Source organism: Oncorhynchus clarkii, chromosome 9 (genome assembly GCF_045791955.1).
Source record: "Oncorhynchus clarkii lewisi isolate Uvic-CL-2024 chromosome 9, UVic_Ocla_1.0, whole genome shotgun sequence".
Lineage (NCBI taxonomy): Eukaryota > Metazoa > Chordata > Actinopteri > Salmoniformes > Salmonidae > Oncorhynchus > Oncorhynchus clarkii.
In genome coordinates this window covers 6,726,594-6,743,137 of record NC_092155.1, presented here as the reverse complement: position 1 = coordinate 6,743,137, position 16,544 = coordinate 6,726,594, and the positions used below count along the sequence as shown (strand labels likewise).

Here is a 16,544-nt window from a genome sequence, read left to right as displayed (position 1 = left end):
CTTCTCTCTCTTTCTCTTTCCTTCTCTCTTCCCTCTCCCCTCTCTCTCTTCTCTTTCCTTCTCTCTTCCCTCTCCCCTCTCTCTCTTTCTAATTCCTTCTCTCTGTCTCTCCCCTCTCTCTCTATTTCTCTCCCCTCTCTCCCCTCTCTCTCTTTCTCTTTCCTTCTCTCTTCCCTCTCCCCTCTCTCTCTTTCTCTTTCCTTCTCTCTTCCCTCTCTCACTTTCTCTCCCCTCTCTCTCCCCTCTCTCTCTTTCTCTCTCCTTCTCCCCTCTCTCTCTTCCCTCTCCCCTCTCTCTCTTTCTCTCTCCTTCTCCCCTCTCTCTCTTCCCTCTCCCCTCTCTCTTTCTCTCCTTCTCCCCTCTCTCTTCCCTCTCCCCTCTCTCTCTTTCTCTTTCCTTCTCTCTTCCCTCTCCCCTCTCTCTTCCCTCTCCCCTCTCTCTTTCTCTCTCCTTCTCTCCCCTCTCTCTCTTTCCCCCTTCTCTCTCTTCCCTCTCCCCTCTCTCTCTTTCTCTTTCCTTATCTCTTCCCTCTCTCCTCTCTCTCTTTCTCTCTCCTCTCTTCCCTCTCTCTTTCTCTCCCCTCTCCCCTCTCTCTCTCTTTCTCTCCCCTCTCTCTCTCTTTCTCTCCCCTCTCTTTCTTTCTCTTTCCTTCTCTCTTCCCTCTCCCCTCTCTCTTTCTCTCTCCTTCTCTCTTCCCTCTCCCCTCTCTCTCTTTCTCTCTCCTTCTCTCCTTCCTCCCCCTCTCTCTCTTTCTCTCTCCTTCTCCCCTCTCTCTTCCCTCTCCCCTCTCTCTCTCTCTTTCTCTCTCCTCTCTCTTTCCTCTCTCTCTTCCCTCTCTCTTCCCTCTCCCCTCTCTCTCTTTCTCTCTCCCCTCTCTCTCTTTCTCTCTCCCCTCTCTCTCTTTCTCTCTCCTTCTCTCTTCCCTCTCCCCACTCTCTCTTTCTCTCTCCTTCTCCCCTCTCTCTCTTTCTCTCCCCCGTCTCTCCTTTCTCTCTCCTATCTTCCCTCTCTCTCTTTCGCTCTCCTGTCTTCCCTCTCTCTCTCTTTCTCTCTCCTTCCTTCCCTCTCTCTCTCTTTCTCTCTCCTTCCTTCCCTCTCCCCTCTCTCTTTCCCTCTCTTCTCTTCCCTCTCTTTCTATTCCCTCTCCCCTGTCTCTCCTTTCTCTTCCCTCTCCCCACTCTCTCTTTCTCTCTCCTTCTCCCCTCTCTCTCTTTCTCTCCCCCGTCTCTCCTTTCTCTCTCCTATCTTCCCTTTCTCTCTTTCTCTCTCCTGTCTTCCCTCTCTCTCTTTCTCTCTCCGTCTCTCCTTCCTCTATCTCTCTCCTCTCTTCCCTCTCCCCTCTCTCTTTCCCTCTCTTCTCTTCCCTCTCTTTCTATTCCCTCTCCCCTGTCTCTCCTTTCTCTCCCCTCTCCCCTTTTCTCCCCCCCTGTCTCTCCTTTCTCCCTCTCCTCATCCGTTCTTTCTTCTCTTTATCCAATGATTTAAACACACAGAGACAGGAGGGTTACAACTGCAACATGGAAACCATTTTCCAATCTCCTTAATCCCTCCCAAATCTCTTATTTTATTCTCCCAAATCTCTCCTTTTCTTTCCTCTTCTGACATTCCCTATATTGTTTGTATTTTAGTAGGTCGTCACGCTGGGGAATTGGCGATATCTCTGGTGGTTACCCTCTGTTCTGACTTTCCATCCAATGAGCTGGTCGCTTTTCAGAGAACAAGACTCCATGTTCACTTCCAGGCCTGCCAAACTCAGTTTCTTGCCACTAGAATACCCCAGCTGTCTGGCCACTAAGTCAAGGGTGAAATACCAGAGGGAGGTCTATCTACCAGAGGAGGGTCTATCTACCAGAGGAGGGTCTATCTACCAGAGGAGGGTCTATCTACCAGAGGGTCTATCTACCAGAGGAGGGTCTATCTACCAGAGGGTCTATCTACCAGAGAAGGGTATATCTACCAGAGGAGGGTCTATATACCAGAGGAGGGTCTATATACCAGAGGGTCTATATACCAGAGGAGGGTCTATATACCAGAGGAGGGTCTATCTACCAGAGGAGGGTCTATATACCAGAGGAGGGTCTATATACCAGAGGGTCTATATACCAGAGGGTCTATATACCAGAGGGTCTATATACCAAAGGGTCTATCTACCAGAGGAGGGTCTATCTACCAGAGGAGGGTCTATCTACCAGAGGAGGGTCTATCTACCAGAGGAGTGTCTATCTACCAGAGGAGGGTCTATATACCCAAGGAGGGTATATCTACCAGAGGAGCCCTGTACCCAGCCCTGTACCCAACCCTGTTCCCAACCCTGTACCCAACCCTGTACCCAACCCTGTTCCCAACCCTGTACCCAACCCTGTACCCAACCCTGTAACCAACCCTGTACCCAACCCTGTAACCCAGCCCTGTAACCGAGCCCTGCAACCCAGCCCTGTAACCCAACCCTGTACACAACCCTGTACCCAGCCCTGTACCCAGCCCTGTACACAACCCTGTAGCCAGCCCTTTACCCAACCCTGTACCCAGCCCTCTATCCAGCCCTGGACCCACCCTGTACCCAGCCCTGTACCCTGCCCTGTACCCAACCCTGTATCCAACCCTGTACCCAGCCCTCTACCCAACCCTCTATCCAGCCCTGTACCCAGCCCTCTATCCAGCCCTGTACCCAGCCCTCTACCCAACCCTGTACCCAACCCTATATGCAGCCCTGTACCCAGCCCTGTACCCAGCCTTGTACTCAGCCCTCTATCCAGCGCTGTACCCAGCACTCTATCCAGCCCTGTACCCAACCCTGTACCCTGCCCTTTACCCAACCCTGTACCCAACCCTGTAGGGTCATGGAGATATAGGACCAGGGTCATGGAGATATAGGACCAGGGTCATGGAGACATAGGACCAGGGTCATGGAGACATAGGACCAGGGGTCATGGAGACATAGGACCAGGGGTCATGGAGATATAGGACCAGGGGTCATGGAGATATTGGACCAGGGTCATGGAGATATAGGACCAGGGTCATGGAGACATAGGACCAGGGGTCATGGAGATATAGGACCAGGGTCATGGAGATATAGGACCAGGGTCATGGAGATATAGGACCAGGGTCATGGAGATATAGGACCAGGGTCATGGAGATATAGGACCAGGGTCATGGAGATATAGGACCAGGGTCATGGAGACATAGGACCAGGGGTCATGGAGATATAGGACCAGGGTCATGGAGATATAGGACCAGGGTCATGGAGATATAGGACCAGGGTCATGGAGATATAGGACCAGGGTCATGGAGATATAGGACCAGGGTCATGGAGATATAGGACCAGGGTCATGGAGATATAGGACCAGGGTCATGGAGATATAGGACCAGGGTCATGGAGATATAGGACCAGGGTCATGGAGATATAGGACCAGGGTCATGGAGATATAGGACCAGGGTCATGGAGACATAGGACCAGGGGTCATGGAGATATAGGACCAGGGTCATGGAGATATAGGACCAGGGTCATGGAGATCTAGGACCAGGGTCATGGAGATATAGGACCAGGGTCATGGAGATATAGGACCAGGGTCATGGAGATATAGGACCAGGATCATGGAGATATAGGACCAGGGTCATGGAGATATAGGACCAGGGTCATGGAGATATAGGACCAGGGTCATGGAGATATAGGACCAGGGTCATGGGGGTGGGGCATGGGAGTAGGTTCTATATAGCTCACAGTGCAATGCGATTTTTGCATTGAATTTAAATGAACATTTTCAATTTTCTTTACATTATTGGAGTATCATGTCCATACTCTGTGTTAATTGTCTGATCTTTCTCCACCAATCAACACTCACACAGGTCAAAGGTACATGCTGGAGAAAGATCAATGCCCACCGTCATCATCTCCTGTTTGTTTTTTGTTTTTTTACCTTGTATGAAATGCTCATGAAGTTGAATTCATTGATTGATTGATCAGTTGGTTGGTTGACGTGTTGTTTGATTGACTGATTGATCAATCGATTGGCTGGTTGAAAGGTGACAGAGCCTACCTGTGAGGTGATGAGGGGTTCCTTGTCATCGATGTCGATCAGAACATCGTCACGAGGCGTCTGGACAACCTCCTCTGAATAACACACACAGCAGAAGGTTCGTAACGGTCCACGTGACGTTTCCAGGACAGTGATATGTTTTATGTTGTGTTTTATGTACCTTCTTTTATCAACAAACACCATCTTTTCTTTACAGCCAGTAACTCAACGTACTCCCTTTCATCTCTTCTTCCTCCAGCCCCCTCCCTCCTCTCTCTATCCCTCTCTTACCAAGCTCGTCCTCTTCCTCCTCCCCCTCTTCCTCAGGGGTACAGCGATAGTCCTCCAGGTTCCTGATTGTACACTGTCCCACCACCGGTTTCCTCCCAAACTGTCTGTTGTCGATGATCTTCAGAATGATAGGTGGCATATAAAGCTCCTCACAGGGCAGTCTCTGGAGAGAAGAGGAGAGAGGAGGGGAGAGGAGGGTGAGAGAGGAGGAGAGAGGAGGGGAGAGGAGGGAGGAGGAGAGAAGAGGAGGGAGGAGGACAGAGGAGGATGTGAGAGGAGGAGAGAGTAGGGGAGAGGAGGAGGGAGGAGGAGAGAGGATGAGGGAGGAGGAGAGAGGAGGAGGAGAGAGGAGGGAGGAGGAGAGGGGAGGAGGGAGGAAGAGGGGAGGAGGGTGGAAGAGGGAGGAGGAGAGGGGAGGAGGGAGTAGAAGAGGGGAGGAAGAGGGAGGATGGGAGAGAAGGAGAGAGGAGGAGAGAGAAGGAGAGCGGAAGGGGAGGAGGTGGGAAACATCAAGGTGAAGAGATGGTCAATTGAGAGAGGAGACAGGGATTGAGAGGGGAGACAGGGATTGAGAGGGGAGACAGGGATTGAGAGTGAGAGGGGATTGAGAGGGGAGACAGGGATTGAGAGGGGAGACAGGGATTGAGAGTGAGAGGGGATTGAGAGGGGAGACAGCGATTGAGAGGGGAGACAGGGATTGAGAGGAGAGACAGGGATTGAGAGGGGAGACAGGGATTGAGAGGGGAGACAGGGATTGAGAGGGGAGACAGGGATTGAGAGTGAGAGGGGATTGAGAGGGGAGACAGGGATTGAGAGGGGAGACAGGGATTGAGAGGAGAGACAGGGATTGAGAGGGGAGACAGGGATTGAGAGTGAGAGGGGATTGAGAGTGAGAGGGGATTGAGAGGGGAGACAGGGATTGAGAGGGGAGACAGGGATTGAGAGTGAGAGGGGATTGAGAGTGAGAGGGGATTGAGAGGGGAGACAGGGATTGAGAGGGGAGACAGGGATTGAGATGGGAGACAGGGATTGAGAGTGAGAGGGGAGACAGGGATTGAGAGTGAGAGGGGATTGAGAGGGGAGACAGGGATTGAGAGGGGAGACAGGGATTGAGAGTGAGAGGGGATTGAGAGGGGAGACAGGGATTGAGAAGGGAGACAGGGATTGAGAGTGAGAGGGGATTGAGAGGGGAGACAGGGATTGAGAGTGAGAGGGGAGACGTGGATTGAGAATGAGAGGGGAGACGGGGATTGAGAATGAGAGGGGAGACAGGGATTGAGAGAGAGATGTGAGACGGGGATTGAGAGTGAGAGGGGAGACGGGGATTGAGAGTGAGAGGGGAGACGGGGATTGAGAGTGAGAGGGGAGACAGGGATTGAGAGTAAGAGGGGAGACAGGGATTGAGAGTGAGAGGGGAGACGGGGATTGAGAGTGAGAGGGGAGACGGGGATTGAGAGTGAGAGGGGAGACAGGGATCCCTCCTCAGATTTGATATGCGTGTCTAAACAGAACATCAGTACGCTCAGCCAGCCCAGGAACATGTGATCACATGTCTAAGACTGGAAATGTTATTAAACAATGTTGTTTACGTTTTCTACACAGCTCCATGCGGACTCATCCAGGACGAGCATCCTCATCACCACGCCTGACCTTTTGGAGGGAGATGTTTTGGGCAAACTGAGTCAGAGTATGTGCTGCTGGCTAAGAATGAAGTGAGAAGGGCACAGATAAGATCATTTTTTATGAGATGGCCTTTATTAAAATAAATTGAGCTTGTCTCTACGGTAACTGTACGACTGTACTCTGTACATGTGGTGTTGGAAGTCCTCAGGATCATTCCTATTGGTCAAACAGATACCTTACACCATTCTCTTTCATTATTTGTTATTCTTACTTATTTAAAAAAAAATAAACTGCATTGTTGGTTAGGGGCTTGTAAGTAAGTAAAGCATTTCACTGTTGTATTCGGCGCATGTGACAAATAAAATGTGATTTGATAAATTAGAAGTACTGAGTGAATGAAGTCTGTCTATTGTGGTTAGTTGATTAAGATCAAACTCTGAATGAAACCACATCATAGAGGACCTCGTTAGAGACGGAGCCGGAGGAATTGAGGACCATTACGGAGGGTCTCTCTCTGCCTGATGAGGACTGTTATGGAGGGGCTCTCTCTGCCTGATGAGGACTGTTATGGAGGGGCTCTCTCTGCCTGATGAGGACTGTTAGGGAGGGTCTCTCTGCCTGATGAGGACTGTTATGGAGGGTCTCTCTCTGCCTGATGAGGACCGTTATGGAGGTTCTCTCTCTGCCTGATGAGGACCGTTATGGAGGTTCTCTCTCTGCCTGATGAGGACCGTTATGGAGGTTCTCTCTCTGCCTGATGAGGACCGTTATGGAGGTTCTCTCTCTGCCTGATGAGGACCGTTATGGAGGTTCTCTCTCTGCCTGATGAGGACTGTGTCCCAAATGACAACTTATTCTCTACACAGGGCTCTGGTCAAAACCTTAGCACTGTGTTGCCCATAGACATTCAGTCTCTCTGTTCTGGTGAATGATGACATCTATTGTCACAAAAAAACATTCTGTGGCGGACTGCACTAGAATCGAATAGTCCCAGCGATATGCAACTTTTCAGGGAAGTCAGGAACCAATACACGCAGTCAGTTGGGAAAGCAAAGGCTAGCTTTTTCAAACAGAAATGTGCATCCTGCAGCTCTAATTCCAAAACGTTTTGGGACACTGTAAAGTCCATGGAGAACACGAGCACCTCCTCCCATCCGTCCATTGCTCTGAGGCTACGAAACACTGTCACCACCGATAAATCCACGATAATCGAGAATTTCAATAAGCATTTCTCGACGGCTTGCAAATGCTTTCCTCCTGGCTACCCCAATCCCGGCCAACAGCTCCGCACTCCCCATAGCTACTTGCCCAAACCTCCCCAGCTTCTCCTTCACCCAAATCTAGATAGCAGATGTTCTTGAAAGAGCTGCAAAGCCTGGACCCGTATAAATCAGCGGAGCTAGACAATCTGGACCCTCTCTTTCTAAAATTATCCACTGCCATTGTTGCAACCCCTATTACCAGTCTGTTCAACCTCTCTTTCATCTCGTCCCAGATCCCAAAAGACTGGAAAGCTACCGTGGTGTTCCCCTCTTCAAAGGGGGTGACACTCTAGACCCAAACTGTTGCACAGTTGAAGTCGGAAGTTTACATACAACTTAGCCAAATACATTTAAATTCAGTTTTTCACAGGTCCTGACATTTAATCCTAGTAAAAATTATATGTCTTAGGTCAGTTAAGACCACCACTTGATTTTAAGAATGTGAAATGTCAGAATAATAGTAGAGAACTAATTATTTCAGCTTTTCTTTCTTTCATCAAATTCCCAGTGGGTCAGAAGTTTACATACACTCAATTAGTATTCGGTAGCATTGCCTTTAAATTGTTTAACTTGGGTCAAACGTTTCTGGTAGCCTTCCACAAGCTTCCCACAATAAGTTGGGTGAATTTTGTCCCATTCCTCCTGACAGAGCTGGTGAAACTGAGTCAGGTTTGTAGGCCTTCTTGATCGCACACGCTTTTTTCAGTTCTGCCCAAAAATATTCTATAGGATTGAGGTCAGGGCTTTGTGATGGCCACTCCAATACCTTGACTTTGTTGTCCTTAAGTCATTTTGCCACAACTTTAGAAGTATGCTTGGGGTCATCGTCCATTTGGAAGACCCATTTGCGACCAAGTTTTAACTTCCTGACTGATGTCTTTAGCTGTTGCTTCAATATATCCACATAATCTTCCACCCTCATGATGCCATCTATTTTGTGAAGTGCACCAGTCCCTCCTGCAGCAAAGCGCCCCCACAACATGATGCTGCCACCCCCGTGCTTCACGGTTGGGATGGTGTTCTTCGGCTTGCAAGCCTCCTCCTTTTTCCTCCAAACATAATGATGATCATTATGACCAAGCAGGTCTATTTTTGTGTCATCAGACCAAAGGAAATTTCTCCAAAAAATACGATCTTTGTCCCCATGTGCAGTTGCAAACCGTAATCTTGGTTTTTATGCCAGTTCTGGAGCAGTGGCTTCTTCCTTGCTGAGCGGCCTTTCAGGTTATGTGGATATAGGACTCGTTTTACTGTGGATATAGATACTTTTGTACCCGTTTCCTCCAGCATCTTCAAAAGGCCCATTGAGGTTGTTCTGGGACTGATTTGCACTTTTCGCACCAAAGTACGTTCATCTCCAGGAGACAGAACGCGTCTCCCTCCTGAGCGGTATGAGGGCTGTGTGGTCCTATGGTGTTTACACTTGCGTACTATTGTTTGTACAGATGAAAGTGGTACCTTCAGGTGTTTGGAAATTGCTCCCAAGAATGAACCAGACTTGTGGAGGTCTACAATTTTTTTCTGAGGTCTTGGCTGACTTCTTTTGATTTTCCCAATATGTCAAGCAAAGAGGCAATGAGTTTGATGGTAGGCCTTGAAATGCATCCACAGGTGCACCTCCAATTGACTCAAATTATGTCAATTAGCCTATCAGAGTCTTCTGAAGCCATGACATCATTTTCTGGAATTTTCCAAGCTGTTTAAAGGCACAGTCAACTTAGTGTATGTAAACTTCTGACTTCAACTGTATATCCATCCTGACCTGCCTTTCTAAGGTCTTCGAAAGCCAAGTTAACAAACCGATCACCGACCATTTCGAATCCCACCGTAACTTCTCTGCTGTGCAATCTGGTTTCAGAGCTGCTCATGGGTGCACCTCAGCCACGCTCAAGGTACTAAACGATATCTTTACCGCCATCGATAAAAGACAGTACTGTGCAGCCGTCTTCATCGACCTGTCCAAGGCTTTCGACTCTGTCAATCACCATAATCTTTTTGGCAGACTCAACAGCCTTGGTTTCTCAAATGACTGCCTCGCCTGGCTCACCAACTACTTCTCAGATAGAGTTCAACGTGTCAAATCGGAGGGCCTGTTGTCCAGACCTCTGGCAGTCTCTATGGGGTGCCACAAGGTTAATTTCTCGGGCGGGCTCTTTTCTCTGTATATATCAACAATGTCGCTCTTGCTATGGATGATTCCCTGATCCACCTCCACGAGGACGGCACCATTCTGTATACATCTGGCCCTTCTTTGGACACTGTTAATTAACCTCCAAACGAGCTTCAATGCCATTACAACTCTCCTTCCATGGCTTCCAACTGCTCTTAAACGCAAGTAAAACTAATTGCATGCTTTTACAACCGATCGCTGCCCGCCCGACTAGCATCACTACTCTGGACGATTCTTAGAATATGTGGACAACTACAAATACTTAGGTGTCTGGCTAGACTGTAAACTCTCCTTCCAGACTCACATTAAACATCTCCAATCCAAAATTAAATCTAGAATTGGCTTCCTATTTTGCAACAAAACTTCCTTCACTCATGCTGCCAAACATTCCCTCATGAAACTTACTATCCTACGGTTCCTCGATTTCAGCGATGCAATTTACAAAATAGCATCCAACACTCTACTCAGCAAACTGGATGCAGTCTATCACAGTGCCATCCGTTTTGTCACCAAAGCCACATATACTACCCACCACTGCGACCTGTATGCTCTCATCGGCTGGCCCTCGCAATATATATTCGTTGCTGGACCCACTGGCTCCAGGTCATCTATAAGTCTTTGCTAGGTAAAGCTCCGCCTTATCTTAGCTCACAGGTCACTATAACAACACCCACCCATAGCACGTGCTCCAGCAGGTATATCTCACTGTTTATCCCCAAAGCCAACATCTCCTTTGGCCGCCTTTCCTTCCAGTTTTCTGCTGCCAATGACTGGAACAAATTGCAAAAATCGCTGAAGTTGGAGACTTATATCTCCCTCACTAACTTGAAGCATCAGCTATCTGAGCAGCTAACTGATCGCTGCAGCTGTACATAGTCCATCTGTAAATAGCCCATTCAATCTACCTACCTCATCCCCATATTGTTTTTATTTACTTTTTTGCTCTTTTGCATTCCAGTATCACTACTTGCACATCATCATCTGCACATCTATCACTCCAGTGTTCATTTGCTAAATTGTAACTACTATGACCTATTTATTGCCTTACCTCCTCAAGCCGCACACATTGTATGTAGACTTTTTATACTGTATTATTGACTGTATGTTTGTTTTACTCAATGTGTTGCTGTCTGTCACACAGCTTTGCTTTATCTTGGCCAGGTCACAGTTGTAATTGAGAACTTGTCCTCAACTAGCCTAGCTGGTTAAATAAAAGGTGAAATAAAATAAAAAAATTGACATACTGTAGGACCATATTGTTGAATAACACCATTTCCTTTAAAAACTTGATTCTACTTGAGACGCATATGTCTCAAGTAGGCACCTGGAAATGCAAATGCGCTACGCTAAATGCTAAATGTACTCGTTAAAACTCAAACCTTGATCAAAATTCACAAGCAGGGTATTGAATTAAAGCTACACTCGTTGTGAACCTAGCCAACAAGTCAGATTTTTAAAATGCTTTTCGGCGAAAGCATGAGAAGTTATTATCTGATAGCATGCAACACCCCAAAATGCCTGAATGCGACGTAAACAAAGACTTTGCTTATCCGGCGCAGCACAAAACGCAGAAATAAAATATAAAACATTCATTACCTTTGACGAGCTTCTTTCTTGGCACTCCTATATGCCCCATAAACATCACTATTGGGTCTTTTTTTCGTTTAAATCGGTCCATATATACCCAAAATAGCTTTCTATGGAAGCTGTGTCATTCAGAAAAAAACATCGTTTTTAAACGCTGCGTCATTTTTTTAAATTAAAAAAGTCGACGATAAACTTTCACAAAACACTTCGAAATCCTTTTGTAATCCAACTTTAGGTATTAGTAAACGTTTATAATCTATCAAAATGATTACAGGGCGATGTATATTCAATAGCTCCTCGTCTGCAAATCAATGGCTGCCAATGTCCACATTCACAGCATCCTGGTGGAGACTGGAAGAAACGGAATCCAGATAGTTGGATTTTCCAACAAAAAATTCAATTGAAAATGACGACAATGGCGACATCGTGTGGAATTTGTATGAATTGCATGCAGGTCGATATTAAATTTTGTCCCCTTTTAACAACCCATGGAAGTGACTTATGGAAATTATTTTTAGCTTTCAGAGAGCAGCTTTTCTTGCGTTTTTCAATGAAACACACGATCTGTTATAGTCACAGCCGTGATTTAACCAGTTTTAGAAACTTCAGAGTGTTTTCTATCCACACATACTAATCATATGCATATACTATATTCCTGGCATGAGTAGCAGGACGCTGAAAAGTTGCGCGATTTTTAACAGAATGTTCGAAAAAGGAGGGGGTAGAAGTAAGAGGTTATTAATTAATAGAACACTGGGAGGTCATTAGTCTCTTGTTGATTCTAGTTCTCAATCAAACTAAGTTTATCGGGTCTGAGGTAGCTAGTGAAAGCAAAGAGTACGGGCCTAGTGGTCGGTTTGGAACTGGGCCATGTGGATAAGGAGCTAGGGTGAAGGGTAGAAGCATAGAGGCTAGTGATGAAGGTAAAGGGTAAGGAGCTAGGATGAAAGGTAGGAGTGTAGAGGCTAGTGATGAAGGTAGTGTGTAAGGGGCTAGGGTGAAGGGTAGGAGTGTAGAGGCTAGTGATGAAGGTAGTGGGTAAGGTTTAAAGCCTAGTGGGGGGTTTGGAACCAGGTCTTACCACGTCTATTAAGAGTGTGTTGATGTCGAAGTTGGGTTTCTTCTTTGTAGATCGTATGACGCAGGACTGAACCATGATGCCTCCACACTCCACCTGCAGGCTGGGAGAGGTAACGCTAGCTAGCTGGAAGCTCTTCAGGTTACGCACTCCCCATGCCAAGATCTGGAGAGGAGGACAGGAGAAAGAATGGATGGAGAGAGAGAGAGAGAGAGAGAGAGAGAGAGAGAGAGATAAAGAGAGAGATAAAGAGAGAGATAAAGAGAGAGAGAGAGAGAGGAAAAGGGATGGATGGAGAGAGAGAGAGAGAGAGAAGGGTATCTAAGTTACCTATATAGAACAGGTTTGATACCGTGAGGAACCATGTAGATGTTGCAATAGTAGTATAGTAGTAGTAAAGTATTATAGGGGTATAGAAGTATAGTGCAGTAGTAGTATAGCGGTGTAGTACAGCAGTAGTATAGTATCATATCATAAGTATCATAAGGTAGTATTATAGTAGTATAATAAATACTACCTTATGATATACTATACACAATATACTATAGTATTATAGTATAAAGTATCATAAGTATCATAAGGTAGTATTATAGTATATCACAGTAGCAGTATTATAGTAGTATAACGCAATAGTATTATTAGTAGTATAGTACTTTAACAGTGTTACCAGTTGAAGTATAATACAGCAGCTGTATGGAAGTATAGTAGTATTAGTTGTAGTATAGCAGTACCAGTAGTATAGTAGTACCAGTAGCAGTATAGTAGCATTAGCAGTAGTGTAGTAGTACCAGTAGTACAGTAGTACCCGTAGTAGTATAGTAGTTTTGGTAGTAGTATAGCAGCAGTATACCAGTACCAGTAGTATAGTAGCACCAGTAGTAGTATAGTAGCATTAGTAGTAGTATAGCAGTATTGGCAGTAGTATAGTAGTACCAGCAGTAGTATAGTAGTATTGGTAGTAGTATAGCAGTACCCACGCTAGTATAGTAGTGTTAGTAGTAGTATAGCGGTATTAGCAGTAGTATAGTAGTACCAGTAGTAGTATAGTAGTATTGGCAGTAGTATAGCGGTATTAGTAGTAGTATAGTAGTACCAATAGTATAGCAGTATTAGTACTACTATGGTCGTACCAGTGGCATAGTAGTACCAGCAGTAGTATAATAGTGCCAGTAGTATAGTAGTACTAGTAGTACTATAGTAGTACAAGTAGTATAGTAGTATTAGTAGTAGTATAGTAGCAGTATAGTAGTACCCGTAGTATAGTGCCAATTGTAGCAGTATAGTAGCACCAGTAGTGGTATAGTAGTATTAGTAGTACTATAGTAGTACCGGTAGTATTGTAGTATTAGTAGTATTAGTAGTACTATAGTAGTACCGGTAGTATAGTTGTATTAGTAGTAGTATAGTTGTACCGGTAGTAGTATAGCAGTATTAGTAGTACTATAGTATGTGTAGTAGAGCAGTAGTGGCAGTAGTTGTATAGTGGCATAGTACAGTAGGGGTATTAGTGGTATGGAAGTATAATATAGTAGTATAGCACAGTGGTAGTATTAGTAGTAGTATATAGTACAGTAGTGGTAGTAGCAGTGTAGTACAACAGTAGTATTAGTTGTAGTATAGTATAATAGTAGTATAGTACAGTAGTAGTTTAGCGGTCATATAATATTATAGTACAGTAGTGGTAGTAGCAGTGTAGTACAGCAGTAGTATTAGTTGTAGTATAGTATAGTAGTAGTATAGTACAGTAGTAGTTTAGCAGTCATATAATATTATAGTACAGTAGTGGTAGTAGCAGTGTAGTACAGCAGTATTATTAGTTGTAGTATAGTATAGTAGTAGTATAGTACAGTAGTAGTTTAGCAGTCATATAATATTATAGTACAGTAGTAGTTTAGCAGTCGTATAATATTATAGTACAGTAGTGGTAGTAGCAGTGTAGTACAGCAGTATTATTAGTTGTAGTATAGTATAGCAGTAGTATAGTACAGTAGTAGTTTAGCAGTCATATAATATTATAGTACAGTAGTAGTTTAGCAGTCATATAATATTATAGTACAGTATGATTATTTGTGGTATAGAAGTATAGTAGCAGTATGCATAGTGATATTACAGTAGTAGTATAGCACAGCAGGAGTATTAGCAGAAGTATAATACAGTAGTATAGTAGTATTGTACAGTATTAGTAGAGGGTGTAACATAGTGTAGTGGTAGTATTAGCAGTAGTATAGCGGTATAGTAAAGCAGTAGTATTAGTAGCAGTATAGTACAGTAGTAGTATTCCAGTATAATACGGTAGTATTATAGTATGGCAGAGTGGAAGTATTAGTAGTACAGTAGTATAGTACAGTAGAGCACAGTAGTAGTATTACTAATAGTACAGTACATTAGCATGGTTACTAGTAGTGGTATAGTGGTAGTAGAGTATAGAACAGTAGTAGTATTAGTGACAGTATAGTATTATTAGACAGCAGTAGTAGTGCTAGTAGTATTATAGTAGTATAGCGCCATAGTAGTATAGTATATTAGTGTGTTACAAGTAGGTGTATAATGGTAGTATATGACAGCGGTAGTAGTATATAGTACAGTAGTAGTATTAGCAGTAGCGTAGTACAGTAGTAGCATTAGTAACAGTATAGTACTATATGAGAGCAGTAGTAGTATAGTACAGTGGCAGTAGTAGTACTAGTAGTAATATAGTAGTATATGGCAGCAGTAGTATTAGTATTAGTATAGCACAGCAGTAGTATTAGTGGTAGTATAGTATTAGTAGTAGTACAGTACAGCATTAATACTACTAGTAGTATAGTAGTATAGTACAGTAGTAGCATTAGTAGTAGGCATACTACAGTAGCAGTAATAGTATAGCAGTATATGACAGCAGTAGAAGCATAGTGCAGTAGTAGTATTATTATTAGTATAATAGTAAAATACAATTGTAGTATAGTACAGTAGTAGTTGTATAGTACAATAGTGGTACCAGCAGTATAGTACAGTAGCAGTATAGTACAGTAGAAGTATTAGTGGTAGTATAGTACAGTAGCCGTATTAGTAGCAGTATAGTCGATTAGCAGTATAGCGCAGAAGTATTATTAGTGGTAGTATAGTACAGTATAGTACAGTAGTAGTATTAGTGTTAGCATATTAGTATAGAACAGTAGCAGTATAGTACAGTAGTAGTATTAGCGGTAGTATGGTACAGCAGTAGTATTAGTGTTAGCATATTAGCATAGAACAGTAGTAGCATAGTACAATAGTAGTATTAGCAGTAGTATAGTACAGTAGTAGTATGGTACGGTAGTAGTATTAGTGATAGTATAGTGCAGTAGTAGTATTAGCGGTAGTATGGTACAGTAGTAGTATGATACATTACTAGTATTAGCGGTGGTACAGTACAGTGGTAGTATTAGTGGTAGTATAGTACAGTAGTAGTATTAGTGGTAGTATGATACAGTAGTAGTATGGTACAGTAGTAGTATTAGTGGTAGTATAGTGCCGTAGTAGTATTAGTGGTAGTATAGTACAGTAGTCGTGTTAGTGGCAGTATAGCACAGTAGTAGTATTAGTGGTAGTATAGTACAGTAGTAGTATTAGTGGTAGTATAGCACAGTAGTAGTATGGTACAGTAGTAGTATTGGCGGTAGTATAGTACAGTAGTAGTATTAGTGGTAGTATAGTACAGTAGTCGTGTTAGTGGCAGTATAGCACAGTAGTAGTATTAGTGGTAGTATAGTACAGTAGTAGTATTAGTGGTAGTATAGTACAGTAGTAGTATGGTACAGTAGTAGTATTAGCGGTAGTATAGTACAGTAGTAGTTTTAGTGGTAGTATAGTAGCATAGTACAGTTGTCGTAGAATAGCACCTCTACAGCAGTACGTTGTAGAACAGGTTTGATCCCCTGAGGAACCATGTAGACGTTGGGTTCTCTCTGGGGGGGCGGGTTCGGCAGGTCGGAATCCTTGGGCTGCCAATCAGAACACAGGACAGGGATGGGTCAGAGGCGTGAGGTCATCCACAGGGGGCAAAATGTGACACCAGAAGGGGAAACATTGAGATAAGTGTGTATTTTAAACATGCTGATATTAAAGCAATATTAGTGGACAAATGAAGTGACGATAACATGACAACAACATGACAATAACATGACAACATGACAATAACATGACAACATTATGACAATAACATGACAACAACATGACAACAACCGACGATAACATGACAACAACCGACAACAACATGACAACAACATGACCATAACATGACAACAACCGACAACAACATGACAACAACCGACAATAACATGACAACAACATGACAACAACATGACTACATGACAATAACATGACAACAACATGACAACAACATGACAACAACATGACAACAAAATGACTACATGACAATAACATGACAACAACATGACAACAACCGACGATAACATGACAACAACCGACAATAACATGACAACAACCGACGATAACGTGACAACATGACAACAACATGACAACAACATGACAACAAC

At 44.2% G+C, this 16,544-nt stretch overlaps 1 protein-coding gene across 9 annotated transcripts in view; it reads right to left on the bottom strand.

Moving 5' to 3' along the window:
* LOC139415802 (dysferlin, limb girdle muscular dystrophy 2B (autosomal recessive)) overlaps nt 1-16,544 on the bottom strand; it is a 163,041-nt gene that overhangs the window by 40,354 nt on the left and 106,143 nt on the right. For all 9 annotated transcript variants that reach the window (XM_071163904.1, XM_071163900.1, XM_071163902.1 and 6 more), the window contains 4 exons: nt 15,888-15,989; nt 12,031-12,192; nt 4,308-4,470; nt 4,038-4,111 (listed from right to left, as the gene is read on the bottom strand). In XM_071163904.1, the coding sequence (XP_071020005.1) occupies nt 4,038-4,111; nt 4,308-4,470; nt 12,031-12,192; nt 15,888-15,989 (501 nt within the window). The remainder of the gene's footprint in view (nt 1-4,037; nt 4,112-4,307; nt 4,471-12,030; nt 12,193-15,887; nt 15,990-16,544) is intronic.